General features: G+C 39.5%; 1 protein-coding gene across 6 annotated transcripts in view; it reads right to left on the bottom strand.

Annotated features, from left to right (window-relative positions):
• Nucleotides 1-25575, bottom strand: part of IQSEC1 (IQ motif and Sec7 domain ArfGEF 1) — a 306192-nt gene that overhangs the window by 243664 nt on the left and 36953 nt on the right. For all 6 annotated transcript variants that reach the window (XM_081175976.1, XM_081175978.1, XM_081175977.1 and 3 more), the window contains exon 2: nucleotides 7548-7577. In XM_081175976.1, the coding sequence (XP_081032102.1) occupies nucleotides 7548-7577 (30 nt within the window). The remainder of the gene's footprint in view (nucleotides 1-7547; nucleotides 7578-25575) is intronic.

Here is a 25575-nt window from a genome sequence, read left to right as displayed (position 1 = left end):
ATAAAAATTTGAATAATAAATTACAAAGCAGAATTCACACCCACTTTTTGAATGCTAACTTTTTAAGCTCAGAATTTGAATACTTTAGAGTGTGTTTTTTTTGTTTTTGGCAGGCTAGAAATTTTTAACTGTCAAACACTAATTAGCATTGCATGCTATCACAGGCTGTCCGATACTAAATAGCACTGTGTGTGATCAAAAGCTTTATAAAGAATATTGTTACATATCAACTGCCAAATGTTGAATACACTTGCATGCCAACCATGATAAAAACCTGCCAAATATGACAGTTGAAAACTACTGATATATCTTCCACGGATCCCCAGGTTCTTTAGTAGCTCAGGGAATACTCTATTAAATAATGGATCAAAGACTACTAGGCTTCCTCTACAAATACACAGCCACAAGGGAATACTAGGTGTTATGTCCAATACTCTTCTGTGGCATACAGGGGCTTGGATGGCAGAATGCAGACTCCTTTCTGAAGGCACAAGTTTGGAAGCCTCCCATAATCTATCAGCTATCTATACTGTGAAATGCTAAATATCTTTGTGTGCCAATTATTAAAACACCACAAAATGTCAGCTGTCATATAAATATTGAAATAAAAAATAATTGGGCACCAAACACAGACAATGCCTATTCAGAGAATACGCAAGAAACCGAGCATTTGAATATCTGAAAATGGACATTTGAGAGTCTAAAACAAATCTTTGCATCTATGTTATAAGACATAAATTCACATGTTCCAGATTGTATTGGGACCATCATATACTCCTGAAAATGAATTTTTGAAAAATTATGTTGGCCAAGATAATAAATTAACAAGAGTAAGAAAAATATTTATTTAATAATATTCATATACCATTTGCCATTAATAAATACTATTGAGGTAGTTTATAGGGATAAAAATATGAAAACACATTAACACAAAGCAATACAATAAAAACACTGCTAAATGCCAACAATATAGGGTAATTAGGTCAGTGCTAAAGGTCAGCAAAAACCTAAGCAATCAGGTGAGTTTAAGAAACAGTCAGCAAGTATCTTCCAAATCACAGTGAGGAGGTTATTCCAGAGTGGACAGACCTATAACATTACTTTACTTTGTCCCTATTTATAATAGAAAACTCTGTCATGCCATTTCCCATTTGTTCCACTTTTAATCATTAGGGGTATGTGAGGCAGACTATTGCAGTGGTTTTCAACCAGTGTGCCGTGGCTCCCTGGGGTGCCTTGAAAGATGGTCAGGGGTGCAGCAGGCAACACTGGTCTCTGTCCCTCTTTCCTTCCCTCCCTCCTCTGATGCCTGCTCATGTCTCTGCCTCCCAAAGGCTTGCATAGCTGTTTGTTGCAGCAGTCCCAGCTACAAGCTCCGGAGGCAAGTGGTGCCTCTGGGGCTGGCCAGGGGCTACTGGTTACCAGGAGCTGAGTAAGCAAGCAAGTGGGTAAGGAAGCCTGGCCAGTTAGTCTGCCAGCCCTTGCTGTTTGGAAAAGACAGACAAGTGGAAGGCTGGGCAGGCAGGCACCACACTGTCTTTTCTTGTGCTTGCTGTGTGCAAGGCCTGCCTGGGAGCTGAGTGTCCAGCATCAAAGGGGAGCCTTTTCACCATGCAGGCCTGGCAGTGCCCACTGCTGCCTCCCAAGGTGAGTAAGGTGCTGACCTCACCTTTGGCCAGTCTCTGGGGGCTGGGGCATCCTCTTCCCAGGCCCTGAGGGGTGGCATGAGGAGGCACCTCTCTTTGGAGTGGGGCTGGTGTCTCAGAGACCAGCAGTGATGGTGGCGGCTGCCCAGAGTACTTCCAAGGAAAGGGAACAGGAACCTGAGGGAACACTTCACAAGGGAGGGTGTTCAAAAACGGGTGAGGGGCTGCTGGCTCTGCAGGCAAGGGTGATAGAACTGGGCTTCTGAGGCTCAGGGAGCATTTCCCCACAGGGGAACAGTAGAAATGTAGTTGGCCAAGGGAGTTGTGGACTCAAAAAGGTTGGAAACCTCTGGACTATGGGGTTATCATCCTGGAGACCCTTGGCCAATCATGGCAGGGGAGGAGAGACAGCCAGGCAGGAGAAAACCTAACCATTTAACTGGCAGTCAGGGCCCAGCTATGGAAGTAGCTAGGTGTACTTAGGAGTTTGTCAAGCAAGATAAGCCTCTTTAATTTTCCCAGGTGGAGGAAAAGGATGTAGAATGGGGCTACAGGTGTTTTGTAGAAGGAGTAAAAAGCAGAAAGCCATTCTAGGAAGAAATTGTTTTAATAGAAACAGTTCTATTGTGGAGAATTAGAAGTTCTTTTTTAAACCTGAAACAAGTGTTTCTGAAATAAAATAAGTGCTGTGCCTTTACTAGTAAAATGGTCAAGCTTTATCCCTCTTTGAATGTTTGCTAATAAGCATAGTTGCCATTTTCATTGTGCCCCGGCTTTAAAATATATCTAGTTCAGGGAACAAGTTGTCAAATGAAGCCTACCATCAATAGTCCTTGCTGTGCATTTATATTATATGCCACCACATATAGAGAAGCCTCAATTCTTGGTTGTTGTTGAGAGGGAGAGGCCAGATTAAATCGCTCCAGACTCAGTCATGTTGCTCTGTTCCCACATCTTCACTGAGGGAGTGTGTCACAGAATGACACAGTGGAAGTAAACGAATCACATTTAAATCTCCCATTGAAAGCCATGTAATTTAAAAGCATTTCACCGTAACTGAATTGTGACATCATTCTGTTATTAGAAATTACAAATCAAGATTGCTGGGATAATTTACTTGAATGCTTAAAACATAGTTTTATTCATTTTAGTATAAAGTTCAGAATAAGAATATACTTTTGGAAGCTATTTTGTATGTACTGATTTTATGCTTAATAAAGCATCTATTCAGCTGAAAGACCACTCGTTTCACATTCTTTCTGTTCTACAAAGTACAAAGATGGTTGCTTACGAAGCATTTTGTACGGGGTCAGTTCTGTGCAACCAAAGCACGTCTTTTTATCATTAGCTTGTTAACACTTTGATATAGATATTTTGACGAATGTCTACTCAGATAGCCCTGTGTGAAATTACCTAGGGGGACAACTTGAGTCTTCCACTACAGGGTTATTAATATTAATAAATGTTTCACGTAAGGTGCATGACCTTGCATATCTCCTGCTCTCAAGTGAATTCTCTAATAATAGTATCCCCCAAAATTCAACTCATATCTCGGTTATGCGATACTGATGTTTATTTCACACATGGATGACCAGATTCTCAAGCAGCATGAAGGTGCCTTCACATTTTTGATTCGCATGCCAAAGAAGTGAAAATGCCTACTCATCTCTTCAGGTGTACATGCAAATATTTAATCAACTGAAATGTGTTAACAAAAACATGGTTGAAAATTCAAGGTCAAAAGAAAACAGCAATGATTTGACTAGAAGTTACACACACACTCTCTCTCTACTACTACTACTACTACTACTACTACTACTACTACAGTGGTACCTCCGTTTATGAACTTAATTTGTTCCGGAGGTCCATTCTTAACCCGAAACCATTCTTAACCTGAGGCACAATTTCGTTAATGGGGCCTCCAGCTGCTGCCGTGGTGCAACTTTTGCTCATATCCCAGGGCAAAGTTTGCTACCCGGAACACCTACTTCCGGGTTAGCGGAGCTCGTTATCCGAAGCATTTGTAAGGAGGACGGTACGTAACCCGAGGCTCCACTGTACTACTAATTAAGGGTACCAAGAAACCCAAATTTACATCTTTCACATCTCTTCTTCGTGTTGAAGTTTATTATAGCATAAATTATTTACTTGATTTATTTAATTAATTTATTGGGGCATTAAGAACAGGTTATTAAGACTTTCCACATCAAAGAAAAACAGGCAAAGAAACAAAAAAGACTCAAAGCATATATACCTATATGTTTTGTTGCAGCAAATACAGGAGTAAAACAGGTAGCAAAACAGGCAACTAACAAAATCTCCCTTAAATATACAATTCATAACACATGAACAAATAAGCACTAAGTGAAGCATTCAGAAAAACATCACAGAAGTAATCAACTAGCCAAGCATAAAGAGGAAGAAAGATTAATTCAATCCGCCTCTAATATCACTCCATAAAGCCACATGGTTTGATGAAGAAAGCCCATCATGCTTTCTGACAGACCCATATTTAATAGAACAAAACCCTTTCAAATAAAACCTTCCCCCACCCCTGAATCCTTTCTTCATTCAACTGACAAGTTATTTTTTCATAAATGCCACCAACCAAATCTGAGAATACCACCCCTCCAAGCAAATTAGCTGTTACAAATTTCGAATTTCAGGATACCACCTTATGGACCCCAAGAAAAATGGAAAACATTAACTCCTGTAAAGTATCTTTTTGTCTCCATCACTGATAATGGACAAGAGTGCCATAAGTGGATCTTGTGGCAACATCTCTCCTGTAATCAATTGAAAACCTTATTCTAAACCTTATAAACCCCTGGGCAAGTCTGCCTGGTGTGGTAAAATGTATCTTGCCCTCCACAGCTTGTCCATTAATTTGGGCTGGTACTGAGGCTCCAATACTTTGGCCACCTCATGAGAAGAGAAGACTCCCTGGAAAAGACCCTGATGTTGGGAAAGATTGAGGGCACAAGGAGAAGGGGACGACAGAGGACGAGATGGTTGGGCAGTGTTCTCGAAGCTACGAACATGAGTTTAACCAAATTGTGGGAGGCAGTGGAAGACAGGAGTGCCTGGCATGCTCTCATCCATGGGGTCACGAAGAGTCGGACGCGACTAAACGACTAAACAACAACAGCAACTCAGAATGTAAGGAGTCAGATACGAGCTATGATGAGAAAATGACCAGCTTGACATTCATCACGGAGAAGGCAAACAGAATTCCAATGTAAAGGAAGGAAGGAATGTGGCAGGTCTGTGATATTGTTCAGATGGTTTAACAGGCTCTTCAGAAGGAGATTCACTGTGACACATAGGAAAATTGGCAAATTACTTGTAGATAGACTCACATGCTGCTCATTGCGGCAGGCTTGTAGGTTCAGCTGAAGTTGCTATGCATACCTTTCTAGTAGCAATAGTCAGTCCCTCATGAGTATATCTACCTCATCAACTTGGCAGCCCAGGGGACTCTCATAGGCAGGAGGAGCCAGCAACATGAGGCGGCACTGGTCTCTTGACAGCAGTGTTGCCAGTTGCTGAGATGATGCAAGGTAGTGTGGTGGCAAGTTCACAAGCATACCAGTGCTGGGTTGGTTCTGCCAGTGTACCTGAGCAATCCAAGCCTTGCTGCTGTTCTCCCCTTGCACTAGGACATATATCTTATTTGATCCTTAATAAGACACCTATAGTGTTTGGATGTTGGAATGGAGGACTAGGTTAGATATAGCTTTTATATTACTGAATAAAAGCCCTCAGTAGTAACATTTGAAAACGTATCTTTACTCTATTACTTTCACTCTAGTAATTATTTTATTAGTTAATATTTGGTAGCTAGTAAACCGCAAAGAAGCCACACTTAAGATCTGTGGGGGGCTCTTTCTCCTCCCCTTTTAATTAGAGGGTTACCAGTTATTCAACGGATATAAAAGCTATTCTTACAGTACTTTGCATCTCTTTTCTACTCTACATTGGTTCAGGGCCATTAGTTTTCTACTTCCTTTAGAGGAGTTTATATCACGTTAGCCACCAGCTAAATAAAATGGCCTGCAATCAAGCCTTCTGTATTGTCCTGCCTTTGCTCAGAAGCAGCAACATGATCTTTGCCCTTAATAAGCGACTTAATTATCACTCTGCTAAACTGCATACTTATTAAATACCCCTAGTAAAATCTCACACTGTTAATGACTGTGATGTGAGAGGAAAGCAATGAATGATGGCAAATATACAATGCAGCAGAAGAGACTATGAATATTAAGTATCTGCGTGATATATAGAAATTGAAATAATAATAATATGCCTCTCACACTCATGGACATTTAAATTCTTTTTAAAGATCTTACTGATAAATTTTAAATTGGGATATCTGTTGCAAAACACATAAAACACATTCTCTGGTGTAAAACAACCTGAAGTTTGCATTATTAAGTCTATAGTGAGAAAAATATCCTAAGTCTGCCATTTTAAGCATGTTGATTTGAACTTAGTGGGGCTCATTTCTAAATAAACATCCATAGCCTCAGACAATTTGCTAATCATATTAATATATTTTCATAATGTCCAACTACAAGTTTAAATCAACAACAACCAATTTTTAAAAAATGCTGAAATTGAGTTAATATAAATTTGCATTACTCCTTATTTGATAACCTATGTAAGCCTATCTACAGAATATTCTTAGAGTAATGATAAACCAATATAAAATAAATTAATACCATAAATGTTTCACTGAGACTACATACCTGCTCCAACAGGTAAGCATATGATTATTGCTTTTACAAAACAATTTTAATATAAAAGTGTAACTAACCCCTGGAAATGGTGTATGCATATTTTGAAACTCAAGTAACGTTGGACTATTTTCCTGCAATTCAAGAAAACCTGAGACCATTCAAAATATTGCCAGCCAACACATAGCATTTGTAAGATTTGTTAAATGTGAAAAAGGTCAAAACAAGAATTAATCATAGATAAAGTCACATACTGGAACAACCAAGTTCAGATCTACCACAAACTGCAAGAATAAAAGAGCTAATTATAGTCTCATTGGAAACAAAAGAATCTATAAGGGAGAAGCAGATACAAAAGTACCTAACTGGATGCACGGAAAAACAAGTTGGTATCAGGTTACAATTCTTACAGTTCGAAGAACAAGGTGGCCTCTAGAAGAGAGCCAAAGGTGAAAAGATTTACAGTTGTGGCAACACACCAACACATATCTTTAGCTGGAAATGAAAGCGTTCAAATCTCTCAAGCGTATGTAATCTGGAAAATACTTTCTAAAAAGCTAATGGTTTTTTTTTTAAGGCAGCAGGCAATTCAAATCTAATCTAATAGGAAATTAGTTTTACATGTAAAAATAGGAAATTAATTTTACATGGGAAAAGGAAGTATGTGCGGGATTGAATGTGGGTATGTATGAATATTTTTAAGGATTGTATGAAATGTATGTCTGTTTGTATATCTGTAATATGTATGTATAAATGTATCAATGTTGAATTATTCCAGTAAAAATTCTATTTTTATTTTTTTAAATTACATGTAATTGCATGTGAAACACACCTGTCTGTGGATGTTGTCCCTAAACCAAAGAGATCTTAGAAGGTTGCAGAATCTTGGCTTCCTTCAAGTACAGAAAGCCTCCTTTACATGCAATGTTATATGTTATTTTAGTTATTCCTAACTTTAAAAAAGAAAACTTTGGCATGTTTAAGAAAACAGAGGTGTCTAATTTTACAATTAAAGCATTAAAGTGTAAAAGAAAAAGGTTTCATACTGTAAAGTACAGTTTTTTAAAAGAATCGTTTTATCAATGATGGTTCAGTATCAAGCCAAAAGGCAGGACATGTGGTTGTAATAAAAAAAAGGTTCCAAAAACACTGTACAGATACATACCTGATGCTTCTTGAACTTTCACCTTCAGACCTGTAAAATAAATTGTAAAAAATTAGATTACCAATTTGAACTCCCCAGCAGAAGCTGGTGTCTATCACTATATTTATTCACTAGCAGATCTTGACCATATTTATTCACTAGTACATTTTGACCCTGAAGCTGTTACTAATGACAGATGTAAAGCTACCTTCACTACAGTAGCAAGCAAGGGAAAAATAACAATGGTCTTATGTGTGGTCTAGAAAGACCAGTTGGAATGGGATGTACATTTGTAACCAATTAAAACCAATGCAGTGTAGACTGCCAGTATCCACACAACTGAATGAACCTTTAGGCACTCATCTGAGGAACAAATGAGTGGCAATTTTTCCTGGAATGCAATATTTCACTTTGATTACAGGGCTGGAGTACCTTTCTGAGCTTCAGAGCCAAATTACCTCATGAGTAACCTTATGGGGACCACATAATAGAAACTGTCAGGTCCAGAGACAAAACGGGCAAGGAAGTAGGTGCTACTCTTCCTTTGTAGAGTAGATTACAATCTAGCAAAAGGTTTGTGCAGACATCCCTCTCCATCCAGAAAAGAAAGGGAAATCATTGCAGTCCAAGAACACATTTCAGTAAAACAAAAAACACTTGCGGAGGTTGTGGAGCACAGCCAGTGAGGGATGTGGACAAGGGAGAAGGATCACAACTGGGGGAGTGTTCACCACCCCCTTTTTTAGAAAGAGCCAATGTGTTCATACGTGTGTGTGTGTATGTGTGCGGGGATATGCGTATGCTTTGCCATCACAAATTAGCTTCACAAATGCCTGCCACTTGTGCTCTCAATACTGATCATGACTGCAGTGAGGGCAAAGGGTTAAATTCCCTCTGCCTTGCACACCATGGTGCCAATATACCTTGCCCTCCAAATTAAAGAACAATCTTGCAGGCTGGAGTAAACTATATGCCAAGCATCATGTGTAGTTTGTCTCTGATTTATACTTGCCGCTTCTAGTCTAGAGAATATTATGTGGCCAGAAGCCCACTAAATAACATTGACCTCTATTATGTGATGCTCACACAACTCCTGACCTTTCATAAAATGCCTTTTGTTGTATTTAGCATTGATCTATCCACATTATATCGTTGTTAGCTAACCGCCCCCCTCCAATTCCAGACAAAGAATACTAGCAGCACATTATACTATCCACATTTGTTTCCTATTCCAGGTTTTAGTATTAAATGGTGTTTTTAAAAAACACCCCACACCGTAGAATCAAATGTGATCAAATGCATTTAGTGCCAACAAAGTCAAAGCTGAAGTAGTGTTTTTTTACTGAATGAACAGTATATACAGTATACAATAAAATCCAAGGGAAAGCTGATATAATGGTATTTCCATCAAGAAAAATAAAAGGATATTAAATAGCTAGGGTGCAATCCCAAGAAGAATCCCAAAAGACTGACCAGGCTCTGTACATGTGAAGGGAGCTTTTGAGCTTCCTATGTTGCATGTGAATCTCAATTTAAAAGTGATGCAGGGGGAGATGAAGGATGCTTTTGGATGCTTCTGAATCACATAATCTCCTTTCCCCTCTTATGTTCATGAGTTTTTCAAAAGAATGTGAAGATTAATGTCATTCACGCACACACAAAATTCAATGTTACTAAGTAAAAAGAGAACACTGATGTAGATTTTTGACAGATTCAGGCAAATGATCTTATATATTTTCCACTGGATGCTCATCTTATTCATGAAATATTAAAACTGTATACATTACTAGAGTCACAGGCATGTATCTGTGCCTTCAGACTTTTGAAGATAGGATGATAAACATATATTGATTTTTATTTTCTCGCTGCTACATTTTTTCTTTTCATAAGTATCAGCCTTTAAAAATGAGATTTGGTAGCAAAATGATATTGCATATAAAGAAAAAAATTACATGGATTTAATTTTTTAAACAAACAAACAAACAAACAAACAAACAAACAAACTATTTTTAGTCAGCATACTCTTCAGAATATTAGGAGGAAAGGATGTTCTATTTTTCCTCCTTAGGAAATATACTTAATATTTCACACCAGTAGCATAAAGCTCCCTTCCCTACTATTGTCTTAGAGTCAACACACACTACAATTCTGGTTTGCAATCTTTGACTGCAGCGACTGCTCAAACCAGTTTATTTTATTCCTACCCTGCAAAGGACAATCAGGATTCCCAAGGCAGTAGGACTGGATGTCACAGCAAACTGTACAAGTGGGAGGAATAGGCAAATTAAAATGCAAGCTTGAGGATGGAGAATGCGATATATGAGAGATCAGTTACTGGGATATATATATATATATATATATATATATATATATATATATATATATATGCAGGTTTTGGTGTCTTCGGGTGTCTTCCCGTGTAAGAGTTTGGGTGTCTAGGCGACGTTTCGACGAGGTCTCACTCGTCATCTTCAGGCTGGTGCTTTCGGCTTCTTGTTACTAGAACAGAGCAGGATCTCAGTGTTTGAGTTCCTATAAATACTGTTGAGGGGGTGTGGTGTATAGCCTCCAACGTTCTGGGCAGAGAGGAAGTTCCCAGGTTAGTGTGCCTTTTCTTCTTTTGTTCATTAATTACTTGAGGGATATCTTGAGTGATTTCTTGAGTGATATTCTGAGTACCACTTAGGAGGGTCATTAGGTGTGGATTAGTTGCTAAAGCTTTCGTGTCTTGACCTCTTGAGCTTGTGAAGAGTTTTTCTGAGAAGATGGCTGTACTGCACTTAGTTGTGCTCTGGCTTGGCTTCGTGTATAGGGGCGAGCTGTGGTTTTGTGCCCTGTGCCAGCCAGATCTGTGTAGGGATTGCAGGGGGGTGCAGCATCCGGAGGTGCCACTATGGTTTGGCTACTGGATGGTGTCTGTAATTTATCTGTGGAGAGGGTCTGGGTTTGGGTCTGGTGTGGTTGATTGGAGATGGCGTTCTGTGTGCCTCTGGTTCTGGTGTCGGTTTTTGTGGGGAGGGCTAATTTCCAGATGTCTGGCAGGCGGGACGTGTCGTCACGCTTGTTCATGTTGTGAGGGTGTTTCTCTATCTCGATGGCTTCCATGATTATTCTCTTGTGGTGATGTTCCATGTTAAAGAGCAATTTGGAATCTGCAAAATTAATTTCGTGTCCTGTTTCTTTCATGTGTTGGTAAAGAGAGGAAGTTTTTTCTTCTTTTTTTTCGCAAATCTGTACATGGAACACTTTGAAACCAATGCTTTAGACAAGTCAGAACACAAACCCAAACTTTGGCTCAGATATGTTGACGACACCTTTGTAATTTGGCCACACGGGAAGGAAAAACTAGATAGCTTCCTCACACATCTCAACAGCCTACACCCCAAAATACAATTCACTATGGAAATAGAAGCCAACAACCAACTTCCCTTCCTTGACGTTCTAATCTACAAAAAACCTGATGGCTCCCTAGGACACACTATCTACCGGAAAAAAACACACACCAACCGCTACTTACATGCACAATCACACCACCACCCTGCACAAATAAACTCCGTAGCCAAGACTCTCATCTCCAGAACCAAACGCCTGGCTGACAAAGACCACTTGACAACTGAGTTACAGAATCTCTCAAATGTGTTAATCGCCAACGGATACCAGCAAAACAGGGTTACGAAGCTAATCCAAAAAGAAACACCCCCCAAAAACCAAGATACAGAAGAAAACAATGGCATGGCCCTCCTTCCTTATATCAAGGGCACTACAGATAAAATTAGCAAAATCCTCCATAAACACAATATCAAAACAGCCTTTTGCACCAACCAAAAAATAGCCAATATCCTCAGAAACCCAAAAGATAAAATCCAGTTAGAAAACCAAGGGGTCTATGAAATACCCTGCAAAGTCTGCCCAGCCACGTACATTGGACAAACAAACAGACGAATAAATGCACGTATCGCAGAACACAAGAATGCCGTCAAAAAAGAAGAAAAAACTTCCTCTCTTTACCAACACATGAAAGAAACAGGACACGAAATTAATTTTGCAGATTCCAAATTGCTCTTTAACATGGAACATCACCACAAGAGAATAATCATGGAAGCCATCGAGATAGAGAAACACCCTCACAACATGAACAAGCGTGACGACACGTCCCGCCTGCCAGACATCTGGAAATTAGCCCTCCCCACAAAAACCGACACCAGAACCAGAGGCACACAGAACGCCATCTCCAATCAACCACACCAGACCCAAACCCAGACCCTCTCCACAGATAAATTACAGACACCATCCAGTAGCCAAACCATAGTGGCACCTCCGGATGCTGCACCCCCCTGCAATCCCTACACAGATCTGGCTGGCACAGGGCACAAAACCACAGCTCGCCCCTATACACGAAGCCAAGCCAGAGCACAACTAAGTGCAGTACAGCCATCTTCTCAGAAAAACTCTTCACAAGCTCAAGAGGTCAAGACACGAAAGCTTTAGCAACTAATCCACACCTAATGACCCTCCTAAGTGGTACTCAGAATATCACTCAAGAAATCACTCAAGATATCCCTCAAGTAATTAATGAACAAAAGAAGAAAAGGCACACTAACCTGGGAACTTCCTCTCTGCCCAGAACGTTGGAGGCTATACACCACACCCCCTCAACAGTATTTATAGGAACTCAAACACTGAGATCCTGCTCTGTTCTAGTAACAAGAAGCCGAAAGCACCAGCCTGAAGATGACGAGTGAGACCTCGTCGAAACGTCGCCTAGACACCCAAACTCTTACACGGGAAGACACCCGAAGACACCAAAACCTGCATTCCTGTACCCGTGAAAATCTACGAAAGCATATATATATATATATATATATATATATATATATATATATATGGTTTTGCTGTGGGTACAAATGATACATTTCTGCACCTCTTCAAAGAGTAATGGATTTTGTATCGCTAAGATTATCTTCCTGCCAAATGGCCTTGTGGACTAAATGATAAGCATCTTAAGGGTGAGACTATCTCATAAAATCTCTTTGTGCAGAGCACCATATGTATCAAAAACAAGTGTTTCAAGATGCAATGATACTTTTGAACAATTATTGAAAACCAGACTGTTCTTGAAACACACTGCTATCTAATCGGCTCTAGTCTGAAAGCCCTATGCATACTACTTTTGATTCCAGTTGATCCTGCTCTAAGGGGAAGTTGGTACATCAAGGCCTGCACCAGAATATTTGCTCCTAGAGCAGAACTAAACATGTTGCTAACATGGTTCTTGCTTGAGTGCAAGATTATTCTTTCACTAACAGATCAGGGCACTAGCAGTGTAGGGGTCTTGAACCATCTGCATCCCTCTGTGATTCTTATCTGAGTTGGCCCCTCTGCAGCTGCTATTGGCATGGTGGAAAATATCTCCCATTGAACTGAGTAAGAGATGTTTTTCTTTCTTGTGCTAATAGCAGGCACAGGAAGCCAAATCTGGATTGGATCCACAGGGGGCAAATACTTAACACCCCCTATCCCAATGCCAGGGTTCCAATCTAGATCAGCCCCTTTCCCCTATGCTGCCTATTTGTGTAAGAAAACTCTTGCACACAAATGGCATAATGTAAACCTTGAGCCTTTGCTCTGTTGAAGTCAACCATCGGCTTGCTCAGAGCTGTCCATGGTCCTGTAGAAACTGCTTCCAACTGAACTCCAGCTATTCTGCATCTCGCTTTCTGAGCAATGCATTTCATGTTCATGGCTGCAGTTTCTAGCTGTTCATTTCAGTACACACTATTATCTATTTCCTTTCTTTCAGAGCCATGCTTAGTACTCCTTTGAACAGAGCTTAATGTTCTGGAATTATTTTTCAGCAACAAAGCCATATGTAACAAAATCAAATTTACTCAGTTGGACTATAACCAAGTTTGCAACACGATATAATATTATGGTTAAAGCAACTATAAAGCTATCATTTTTCTCCTAGCAGGGATTTTAGCCCATTTCAAGACAAGATGTCTCAAACACAGAACGAAAACAGAATAAAAACAATTGTACCCAACTATGAAGCAAACTATGAAGCCTGCCAACCTAGCAGTTCGAAAGCACCTTTTTAGATAAATAGGGACCGCTTACCAGCGGGAAGGTAAACGGCGTTCCGTGTGCTGCGCTGGCTTGCCAGATGCAGCTTGTCACGCTGGCCACGTGACCCGGAAGTGTCTGCAGACAGCGCTGGCGCCCGGCCTCTAGAGTGAGATGAGCGCACAACCTTAGAGTCTGGGAAGACTGGCCCATACGAGCAGGGGTACCTTTACCTATGAAGCAGACAACCTTGAAACTAAAATTAAAATTGCTTGAAGTCTCTTGAAGAAGGAATGAAGCAAAAAACTGTATATACCATGATCTTCACCCCAAATTGTTCGAGAACAAACAGGAACAGGAACAATTCAATTACAGCTAATTTATCTTCCAGAACATTTACCTTTTCTACAATTTTACATCATAAATAAAATAAACTTCTCTTGATTTTACTACTGTAACTTTCTTATCTCTGGTATTCCATTATCTCATCTCAGCCCTCTCATATCTGTCTAGCATGCTACTGCAAAAAATATTCACCTTGTGTCTCTCATGTGACATTCATAGGATCCTTGTGCTTATGCCAAAGCCCTGGCCTTCTGCCCATGATCTTGATTCCCACAGCTCCACCACCCAATGTCCAAAGGTCTCTGCTCCCTTGAATGACACTTCTCTTGCTGCCCCATATGCTTGGAATCATGTGTTATCTGAGAAGCACAATGACAATGCTTGTTCAATAAATATTAACATGGCTATGATTTCACTATAGTCAAGCCTAAGTGTTTTATTTAGCTATTGTTAGAAACTGAATTTAGCATTTAAATAGTGTTCAGTGAGTGGCACTGCCTAAAGCTAATAACTACAGTTGCATTTGTTTCTGACTCAATATATGGATTGCTTAACCAGGCTTTGCCCTCTAGAGGGTCACGCTTAAACATATCTGTAGAGTAGGAAGTAAATCTGATGGCATTATGCAACACTAATTTTGTTGCTAATGTGCAGTAGTTGCTTTCAATCGGCGACTGAACAGGAAGTTGTGGTTTCCTTTTGGCACTTAAATACTGGTATTTGCATTTTCAGAATAATTTAAGATATTACTAATAGCAAATTATTCAATCTATTTAATACAAAGAAGATGCAAGATCACAATCAAGCAACATAACTTTTTTTCTCCAAATAACAGAATATGCATTTATGAGTCAGAAATGAAATGTCCTTGGGCAGTGTCCTGTGTACTCAATGGAGTATTCTGGAGTGGGTGGCAATTTTAAACAATTTCCCCTTCTCTCTGCAACCACCTGCATCCCCCAATGTGTTCCATATGACTAGCAGCCTCTCGCGAACAGTGTGGAAAGTGGCATGAGGTGCTACAAGAGAAAGGGAATAATTTGCAAATATTCTCTCCCCCTACTGGAAGCCTCCATTGAACGAAACCACCTTCTGTGTGCTGTTATCATTTTTACACTAGATTGCAACTACGATATGTATTTTCCCTGCTGAAGTCAGAAGAAACTAGACATTGGCTCATCTGTCTTAACACTTTGCTGCATGCCTCCTTTAGGTTCCTTTTAAAATCTTAATATACTAAGAAAAGGAATTGTCACTTTATATTCTTGTGTAATCTGTGTTAATATGCTTTTGACAGGTTGGCAAGGTTCTAGTCCACAGGGTGCTGGTGTTCTAAAATGTCCACACCTATGATCAAATAGACTATGATTACCATTGGAGGAGATCTCAGAATTAAAAAAAGGGGTAGTGGTGGAAGGCTTTACTTGTACAATGTAGTTTATATGATAGTCAGAAGGGCCCCTTCAAAACATCCAAACAATTATTAGTTTGCACAATTAAACCACATAATGATCTGCATTGTTTATCTCAAGACTGTCTGAGCAGACAAATAAAGGAATTAAGACTTTAAGAAGTGTGACAAGAACCTTGGATGGGAGCCTTCTATATTTCAATTTGTAGGTTCAATTTATACTCTCAGTCTCAGGTCTGAAAATTTAAAAGGTTCAGACTTAGACATAATGACTTAACTGCATCAATAATCCATAGACAATGGATCCGTAGGTGAAGATTAAACAGCACTTTATAATCCATGCCCCAAATCTCTTAAGTGTCAAAGAGCTTTTAGGCTTAAAACAATCAGCAAATTATTTTGCCAAAAGAAATTACCACAGGGATTACTGAAGTGAAGAGGAACATTCAACATGCAAAACCATAGTATAAACTTAACTATCTGAAATGGAAAATAAGAACGATTGAACACAAAATCTTACTTGAACTTTATAAAAAATATATGCCATAACATATGGAGACACATGGCAAGCGAAACCCAGAAAGACCCCCAATAACCTAAGTAACTATAGCCAATTTAGGGGTGCTGAAAGAGGGGATTAAACACCCCATCAGTCCAGCTGGTTGGTTACTTAAAAAGAAATACTCCTGGGCAGAATATAGAGTTTATTTACTATATGTGGGAGTTTATACACCAACCAACCGAAATAACCAACCAAAGAATTAGCTCTGTTGCATGATGCTATATTTGGCTAGGGGTGCCTAACCCAGGAATAGGCAAACTCGGCCCTCCAGATGTTTTGGGACTACAGCTCCCATCATCCCTGACCACTGGTCCTGTTAGCTAGGAATGATGGGAGTTGCAGTCCCAAAACATCTGGAGGGTAAAGTTTGCCTGGTTATGCCTGGCCTAACCTATGGTGCATGGGCTATATAAACACACCTTCAAACATTTTCTGGGGTCTCTTTAAGGCCCTTGCCAGACCCAGTGAAGTGCAATGTACTATCATATGCATGTAGCTTAAACAGTCAGTATCAACATTATGACTAGTGCTATGGGGATATTTTCATACCTGCTCAAAATCCAGTCAATATGTTCCCAGTGGACTACTTCTATAAACACTATGATGCTTTCTGCATGTAACACAAGCATAATTTAACATGTATGAGTAATATGTGAGCTCACGGAGAGGAGATTGTGGCTACTTTGCTCCACCACTGGTTGTTCTCTTGCTATACCGTGTGAAACCATGTTTTGACTTACCATCTCATCCTAACACGGGCTCACGGTTTAGCTCTCTCCAGACAAACCATAAGCTATATCCAAGATTTGTGAAGAAAGAGACAAACCACCAGCCAAGGTTTAGATGACATGCTAATCCAAGCTATGATTTAGCATAGTTTAGCACAGTAGCAGAATGACCAGAGGAGCAAAGTGGCCCCAATCCCTTCCTAGGGACTGCACAAATTTTGCTCTTCTGTGCTAAGCCAAGGTTGTTCTAAGTCACGGTTAGGATGTTATGGGCAAATGAAGTCAATGTTTCTTAGCTGGCATGCAGTGTTAAAATTCCTCAAAAGTAGGACAGGACAGACCAACTCTTTCCCACCCCAATAAGAACGTTGAGACAAATGAAGAACTTTAACTCAGTCTGTTTGGATGCCCAAACCTTTGGATATGCCTTTATAACTGTAGCCTAGTTCTTTCTGACAGCAGGTATCAATATGCAGCTGGGGAGAAGATAGTCAAATCAACTGCCTTAGCATTCAAGTATTGTTCAGTGAAAGAATGGATGAATTATCATGTTCCCTTTGGTAATTTACCATTAACATCAACAATAACCATGTTTTTAACACTCTCATAATCAAAGATTCATAATATTGAAAATATTTTTTCAGAAAGCAGCCAGTAATTGTGTGTGATAGTTCTTTTGATCTGGGGTTTGTTTTTTGGGGGGGGGGCGAGATAACAGGAGTGGAGAACATATATATATATATATATATATATATATATATATATATATATATATACCACAACACTGTGGCTGAGACTCTTTATAAGATTTTCTTAATTACTTAGCATTTAACCAAGTTAGCTAGTTTATCCATTTTAACCCTATATTGGAGATTAACGGCCAGTCGCTGTGGGTGGTAGCTGCAATCTGCAGAAGTTACCGTTTCCATTTATAATCCAATTCTCTCCCCTCCCCACCCCCAGTAACATTTATAATTTGTTCAGATAGCTCCTTAGGTGCCTACCTATATAATCTAACCTATATAATATAACAAGACTACAACAAAATCTGTAGCAATTGGGTATGTACAAAGCCACATTTTCAATGTTTATTAGAAGAGTTCTCCTTGTTAAATTCTGATGGTCCTGGATAGTCACTTCAATTCATCTAGGGCACATGTGTGCAGAAACAGACCTCCACAAAAGTATTCCTACCTGGATGAGGGGCTGCAAATGAATTCCTAACAGTTAAAAGCTTGATCAGCCAGGACTGTATCCACATAATCACTGTGTGATTACCGGCAATAGCTCTCATAATCCATTCAAGGAGACAGGCATGCTAAATGGAAGAGGGAAGCTGAATTCAACTATCCTACCAATCCTTCCCTCCTAGACTGGTAATCTCAGAGCTCATCCAGATTTTGTTTTTGCCACGTTTCTAAGCACAGGTCTGGGTGGTTTTGTTGTTGTTTTGCTCTGGCAAACAGTAAAAACCACATTTTACCACTGAATTGGGGCAAACAGGAACTGAGTTTTCAGTGCTTTGATTCAGCGGTAAAATGCAGGACATGGAACTTTCAAGCTTTAAAGCACAGACCTGTGCCTGGAAAGCATGGTGCAAAAAGAAGTCTGGATGAGCCCTGATAACTGGGAAAATTAGTAAGTATGCAGTCTCAGCTACTGGAACAGCTGTTTAAAAGTCAGAACCGGCCATGAAGAAGCCTGATATTGCAGGTAGGTTCTGTTGTATTAGGGCTATTATGTAATAGTCCAGCATAGTCTGAATATCACTAAACGAAGTGCTGTTTAGGTAATTTATAATGCTGCTTGGACACAATTAGTGTCTAACATTGTCTTAATATTTAGAAAAGCATTTTCTGTAATAGAGAACATAGATAATCCTATCTGTCCCTTGGTGTGGTCATAATGAAAGAATTATGCCAAATTTAGGAAGTGTTTTAAAAGTTTCCTTACCATATATCATACTTCACATTTCATGTTACTCATGGCACATATCCATCTTTCTCTCTCTCTCTCTCTTGGGCTGAATTTTGCAATGAGTCCATTCTTCCCAGAAGATGATGAACCAGCTGCCAAGCATATGGCTTTGGCACCACTTCTTGGAAAACAACTACTTGGGCCCATACTCGCCACTAACATCAAAATCAATATTACAATATTTAAATAATTTGGGCAACCTATGGATGCACAACCAGGATTGATGAAAGAGAAACATATGGAGGAGCTCCAGTAGAAACCACAATTCCAAATTAAGAAGTCATTTTCTTATCAGAATGCCATACATCAAAATGGATCTGCTCAGTTGCTAATATAGCTTTTGTTAAAGTAGTAACAGTACTTTTACAATTTTTTTGAGGGGGCCACAATACGCAGCAGTTGTAACCAGCAGGACCAATCACCAGTGAATTGCAGCCCAAAACATCTGGAGGGCACAAAATGGGGAGACGCTACTATATACTGGACTTTATTAAACCATCTCAGTTATACATATCCAGCTATCAAAGATAACTGGGTAGTCCAGAAAAACTATGCAAGACTACAGTGGTGCCCCGCAAGACGAAAAACTCGCTAGACGAAAGGGTTTTTCGGTTTTGCGTTGCTTCGCTAGACGAATTTCCCTATGGGCTTGCTTCGCAAGACAAAAACGTCTTGCGCTTTTTTCTTAAAGCCGCTTGAAGAGGTGCAGTTGCGACGGACCGTGCTTCGCAAAACAAAAAACATCGCAAGACGAAAAGACTCGCGGAACGAATTATTTTCGTCTTGCGAGGCACCACTGTACAAATAAAACACCACACAGTACTTAGTGGGATAGAAATTGCATTTTGGGGGTAACTGCATTTCACACAGTGCTTATGGCATTCTAGCTACAATCAGTAATATTTTCAAGAAATAAACATGCCAGTGCTACATTCACGGAAAGGATCCTTGAGAGCCAATGGCTCAGCATGAAACTATATCTCTGCTTAGGAAGAGTGGTGCTTTCTTCACTGTAAGTACAGTCTATAATAATATGAATGTTTTGTCAGTGGCAGCTATGACAATATTCTCCAGTGTATACAGTTTAGCTTCTTAAAAGTTAAATGGTGAATGAACGTTTGGGAGAGGAAGGAGAAATAAGGATTTATTTTGTTTTTGTACATTTTTGCTAGCCAGTTTGGAAAGGAAAATGCAGGCAATACATGCTACAAAAAAAGAAATGCTCAATCTTCCAATTTATGAAAACAGCATGGTAAATGTACAACTTCCAGCCTCCTGCTGAATAATAATTTCCCTCATGCTCTCCTAATTTCATATACCCAGTGCCACATCTGCCTCCATACCCCCAGTTTACCAACACACACTACTTCTATACTTCTTTTGGCAGCATCTCATGGACTGTCACTGAGGACTTTTCCTGAACCTAAGTGGGTTCTTTCCGAGTGATACCAAGACCTGCCATTGGTACGGGGGAACAAAAAGCCCCAAGAAGCAGAAAAATCAAAGTCTCTTTCACAGAGGAAGGGACTTGAGGGCAGGTTTAGATGGCACACTAGTTTGGATGTCATCCATAATGTACCACTGATAGTAGATAGATAGATAGATAGATAGATAGATAGATAGAGATAGATAGATAGATAGACAGAGATAGACAGATATATGGCGTGCAAGCAGCTAATTGTATTATTCCTCTAGCCAAGAAACCGTTCCAAGGTGAAACCTTAATGAAAAATACTGCTTGTAAAGGGTTGTTATTGTTGCAATAGTATGACAAGATAATGTAGAAAAGCTCTGCTGGTTCTGGTCAAGGGCACTCAACTTTTGCTCACTTGTTTAAGCAAGATCTAAAATGCATAACTGGTGTCCTGGTCTCTGGGCTTTTAAAAGGTAAAACTGAGTTTGATCCTCTTCCATCTCTTCTCTCCTTAGATGTTTAATATCAGATTTAGGAGATGGGATCAAATCAACTGAGGCCTCAGCATTAATTGAAGCTGGGTTTAACTCCTCCCCTTGTGTCATTCCCTGCCTCAAAGAAAAATCCTTACAAAGCTACAACTTGCCCCTGCTGTCACATCTAGTTTTGTCTTCAGAAACCAGGCATTACATGAAAGCATATGAGATAGCAAACCTGCTGAAAATAATTAAGTTTGGGTCTGGCCAGTGTCTGGATGGTAAACCGCCTTAGAAACTCTATATACAATGTATTTGGATCAACAGAAGAAAGGCAAGATAACCGAAATAAGTAAAATGTATTTTAAATTCTGTGGGAGTTGCAAATTGCATGCAAGCAAACAACAATTGGCATTTTATAAAATGAATACTGAAGTATACAAGATGCTATCCAATCGCCTTAGGGACTCTACTTAGAATTTGGGTTGGGTTTATTCTTTAGCCTTTTCCCTTCCCAAAGATGTCCCACAAGGCAGTGGGAACGGAAGTCTGCTCAGCTGCTGCAACCTTCCAACAGCTTGACCTCGCCCCCAAAGGCCTACTCCTCATTGTCTACTGAGACAAATAGATCCCAGCAACTGAAGTATAATACTGTTTGGATACAAATTTAAAAATTATTAATTTTCTTTATATGCTCTAGCTCCAATATTAACCCAAGCCCTATTGTCTGATTCCAGGGCAACTTCCAGGGCCATCCTGGTGGCTGCTCCCAGGCTGTGGAAGTGCTTTCCTGGGAAAGATAGACTGGCTCCCTCCTTGCTGTCCTTCCACTGGCAGCTGAAGCCTTTCTTGTTCCAACAGGCTTTGGTGAATTGACTGCTTTTAGTTAAAGTGCTGGTTCCATGCAACTTTTATTGTAATTATTGGTATGTTTTAAATAATATTTTATATATGTATATGGTTTTAATTCTATCAGTCCTCAGTTGTTTTTAATGATTCAATTTCTATGTTTTTAACAGTTCTTGTTCTTATCTGTGAGCAGCCTTGAGTCGTGTCAGGGAAAAAGGCGGGGTATAATGAATGAATGAATGAGTATTGTTCCATTAAATTCCAGAGATATGATTCACTTCCCCAGTTCAAACCAAATGCATGCTTTCAGCCTTTAGTTTGGAAGACACTGCGGTGTTCTGCAAATTTTATCTAATTATGGCAAATATTTGCTAATGAAAGGCATGGTTTGGAGCCATGTTTTACTGTGTTAGCAGCGAGGATTGAAGGCAAAGCAATGGAGCAATAACAACAACCAGAATGAGATGAGTTAAAAATAACCACAGTTTGCCATAGTACAGGGCAAGAATTCAATCCGTGGTCAGCCTGACTGCTGGCCAGTCCAACCATCCTTGCTTGTATGCTGAGATTATCTTGTTCATAGTGTAGGAAACTTAGCCTGCACTCTCTGGCACAAAACTGTTAAATCATCATCATCATCACTCATTCATTCATTTAATTTCTAAACCATATTTTCATACTCATTAATACTTTGGTTTGTACTTTCAATGTTTACACTTTACTTTATCTCACAAATAATTGTGTTTCCAAGTCTTGCCAAGTTCTGTGACATACAGCCATGTGACATACAACCATCTAATTTCATCAGCATCTGTATTAAATGTAACAAAGAAAAAAACTCTCAAAGGTCTGTGGTATGCAGTGCTCTTCAGTTTTTATCAACATTGCAATCCACTTTCTAGTCTGACCTTCAGGAAACTTGGCTTTAAGCATCAAAAGACACTTTCTCCTCAACATTTAAGAAAATTTACCGTACATCACCCCTTTCTGCTCTGTCCCTGTTGCCTCTAGATATAACCCAGACCTTTTGTCTAAATCAGTGGCAATTCTCTGCACTATTCCCCAACAACTGCTTCTCGTTTTCCCATTGAGCAGGTTCTAAAATTCAATAACAAAAGAACATCTGGTCACATATCCCCTTAATTCATTTAATATTTATATACAGCACAATAATAAAAAGCTCTCTGGACAGTTTACAAGTAAACCTTTCCCAGTGGCAGCGTCTGCAAGACACTAAATACACTATGGATTTACTTGTTGGGATATGTTTGTGTCTTTTGAAAAACCATATTTTATACTTGAAACTCTCTTAGATTATGAAAAGCTGTAGCATATAGAGAATTTAATTTTATTATGCTCAACAAGCACTATAGACCAGTTTGCACATGCATTATAATTTTTTGTTACAGCTAGAATATAGAACTAAGTTCCAATTAATATATGTTGCAACTACTTTCATGACAATATAAACCGAAGCGTCATAGTCATTCCATGTGAACAGACTTTTCCAAACTACACAATCACAATATGTATTTATGTAAGTTACACATGAAGCTTTGAATAATTCCCTACTGGGAAATAAAATAAAGCTAAATACTCCATAGAAGCTTTCTGTATGTAGACTACTTTTGTTTTCTTGTCATTTTTGTCTTCCTTAAAGTACAAAGAACAACTCTTGACAGCTTTCCTCCTCAACTTCCTTTTCACTCAGGCTGCCAGCAGTATCTTTTTCGCAGCAGGGAGTGAAACAACTTGTTACAACTGTTAGATTCGGAAGAGCAAAATGACATCTGCATCCTTTGTGATAAAACCTCTGCGTTTCAGCATTTTAAAGAACTACTGAGTTGCAATATACTGTATTTTGGAGCCACCTAGTCCACTGCCTTAAAGGCTTTGGCTGCTTACAGTTTACTGCAACAAAATCATTGCTTTGGTGACAAAATAGATCCACACTTGGGCTTCAGACTGGGGGTGCTTGATAATTTTGATCTTTGTTAATCAGGTCAAGTGGACTGACCTGGTTCTCACAATTCAGACTATTGTATAGACTGGAGTTTAGCAACTTACTGAATTTCACAATTCTCCAAAAATAAATGTGTACAAAAAATTAAATTTTGAGAACCTAACTTTAAAATATATTCAGTTTTATAATGAAATGAAACTGATATACAGGGGGAAAAAGATGTAAAAGTAAACAGGACCAAAACCAGAGATTCTTCCATCCCTAGCTCCACACTAATCTTTCCATAAAGACAGGATCATGCATGGTTTCCAGTCAATGTATATAATCCCCAATGGACTTGGAATCGGCCTATAGTGACTGAATTTTGTACATTCTCCAGCCATTATGCATAATCTCCAACAGGCACTGGGGAATGTACATATCTCAACTGCATTTTTGTCCGTTCTCTGGGAAATATGCACATTCTCTGGTCAGTACAGTATTCATAATGTCCAAGAAACATGCCCTTTTCTCTACTTCTTGTTCAGAAGTGTGCTATCTGCACTCCCCACATTGCTTCTGGCCTACTTACATGGCCCACAACATGAACACACACACACCCCACACACCATCAGCCAAGAAGCAGAGAGAAGAGGGCCCCCAGAGAAACATTATTAATTTGTTCCTCAGCTTCTACTAACAAACACACTTTTAGCCCACCTATCCTGCCAGACTTGGTGCACTTCTACTTATGGAAGTTTTAGGTGAGGACAGAAACATTAGATCAAGATCACTTTCAGGATGCTTTTCATAGAATCATCCTGATGTTTGTAACCCAATATTAGCTACCTGATTTATTTATTTGGATTTCAGTCAACCGATACCCCACTTTTTCATTCAATGACATCCAAGGTGACAAAACAGCACAGAATTAAAACATCAATATCAAATACAATCAGAAATAAAATTTTAAAACACACCATCACTAAAACAGGCACAGAACAGGAATGGCACATCAGATACCAAATAATATTAGCCAGATTTTTTAAAATTCAAAATATCAAAAAACAATGTCACGCAGTATTCCTGAGACTGGGTGTTCCATGGGTTGAGCAAGGGAGCTCTCCCCTACATTTCTGCCAGGATGCAGACAGGATATGTGAGCATGTGTCTCCCTAGCCAATTTTAATGGGAGAGGCAGAGAGAAGACAGTCCTTTAGGTACCTTGGTCTCAAACCACCTAGGCCCACAAAAGGCAATAAGCAACACTTTGAATTGAGCATGGGAACAAATTAGTAGCCAGTACAACTGTAAGAGCAAAGGAACTGCATGTTACAGCAAACTGGCCATAGTCAGGACTTTAGCAGCAGCATTTTAACCTACTCCAAGCCACCACCTGCACATCCAGCAGCACTTATTGATCCAGGAACACCACAACATACAAACCTGTTTTTTTCAGGGCACGTGCAGTCTCTAGGATTGGCAATTTAGTGACCAAAATCACCTACTGTTTTATTTGGATTTACTGGCCTATATCTAATATTCCACTGGTTCCAGGCAACGGTTCAGGATTTCTATCACTCCCTGGAATCAGGTGTACTGATATCCCACAGCTGTTACATACAGGTATTAGGTAGCACAGGGAATAAGATTGAACCCTGAAGATACAATGAGACAATGGGCATGGCATCGAACAGAAATCTCCACCACCAATTTTCCGAAAAACTTATCAGGAAGGAACCGTCTAAAAATTGTATACCAAAAGCCCATCCCCAAAAGATGGTCCAGAAAGATACAATGGTCAATTGTATTAAAAACTACAAAGAGGTCCAGCAGTACCACAAAGGAATCCCTCTATCCATTTCCCGGCACTTATCATCTGTCAAGGTGACCAACACAATTTCAGTGCTAAAATCCAGAAACAGGACTGGAAAGGACCCAGATAATTGGTCCAAGGAAGCTTGGAGGTGGGTTGCCATCCCATGCTCAAGTTTCTTGCCCCCACCCCAAATGGCTTGAAACAATCCAGCACAGTGGAATGGAGGGCTTTTTAAAAATAAAGGTTTCATGCCTGCTTCAAAGAACCCACACTTTCAACATGTGACTGGCTAAAAAAATCTCTCTCCCCTTCTCTGTTTTCCCTGCTGCAGGATTGAGAAACATGTTTTAAAATGATTTATGTCCTTCCAATATCCCCATCGACAAAACAAAAATTATGTTTGCAAATAGGCATTTATTTTACAAACAAAAAACTGAGCTCAGTGCTGCTTGTTTACTCAAAA

This window comes from Podarcis bocagei (genome assembly GCF_964188305.1).
Source record: "Podarcis bocagei genome assembly, chromosome: 2".
Taxonomy (NCBI): Eukaryota; Metazoa; Chordata; class Lepidosauria; order Squamata; family Lacertidae; genus Podarcis; species Podarcis bocagei.
The sequence above is the reverse complement of the archived record's forward strand: the minus strand, read 5'-3'. Positions and strand labels throughout refer to the sequence as shown.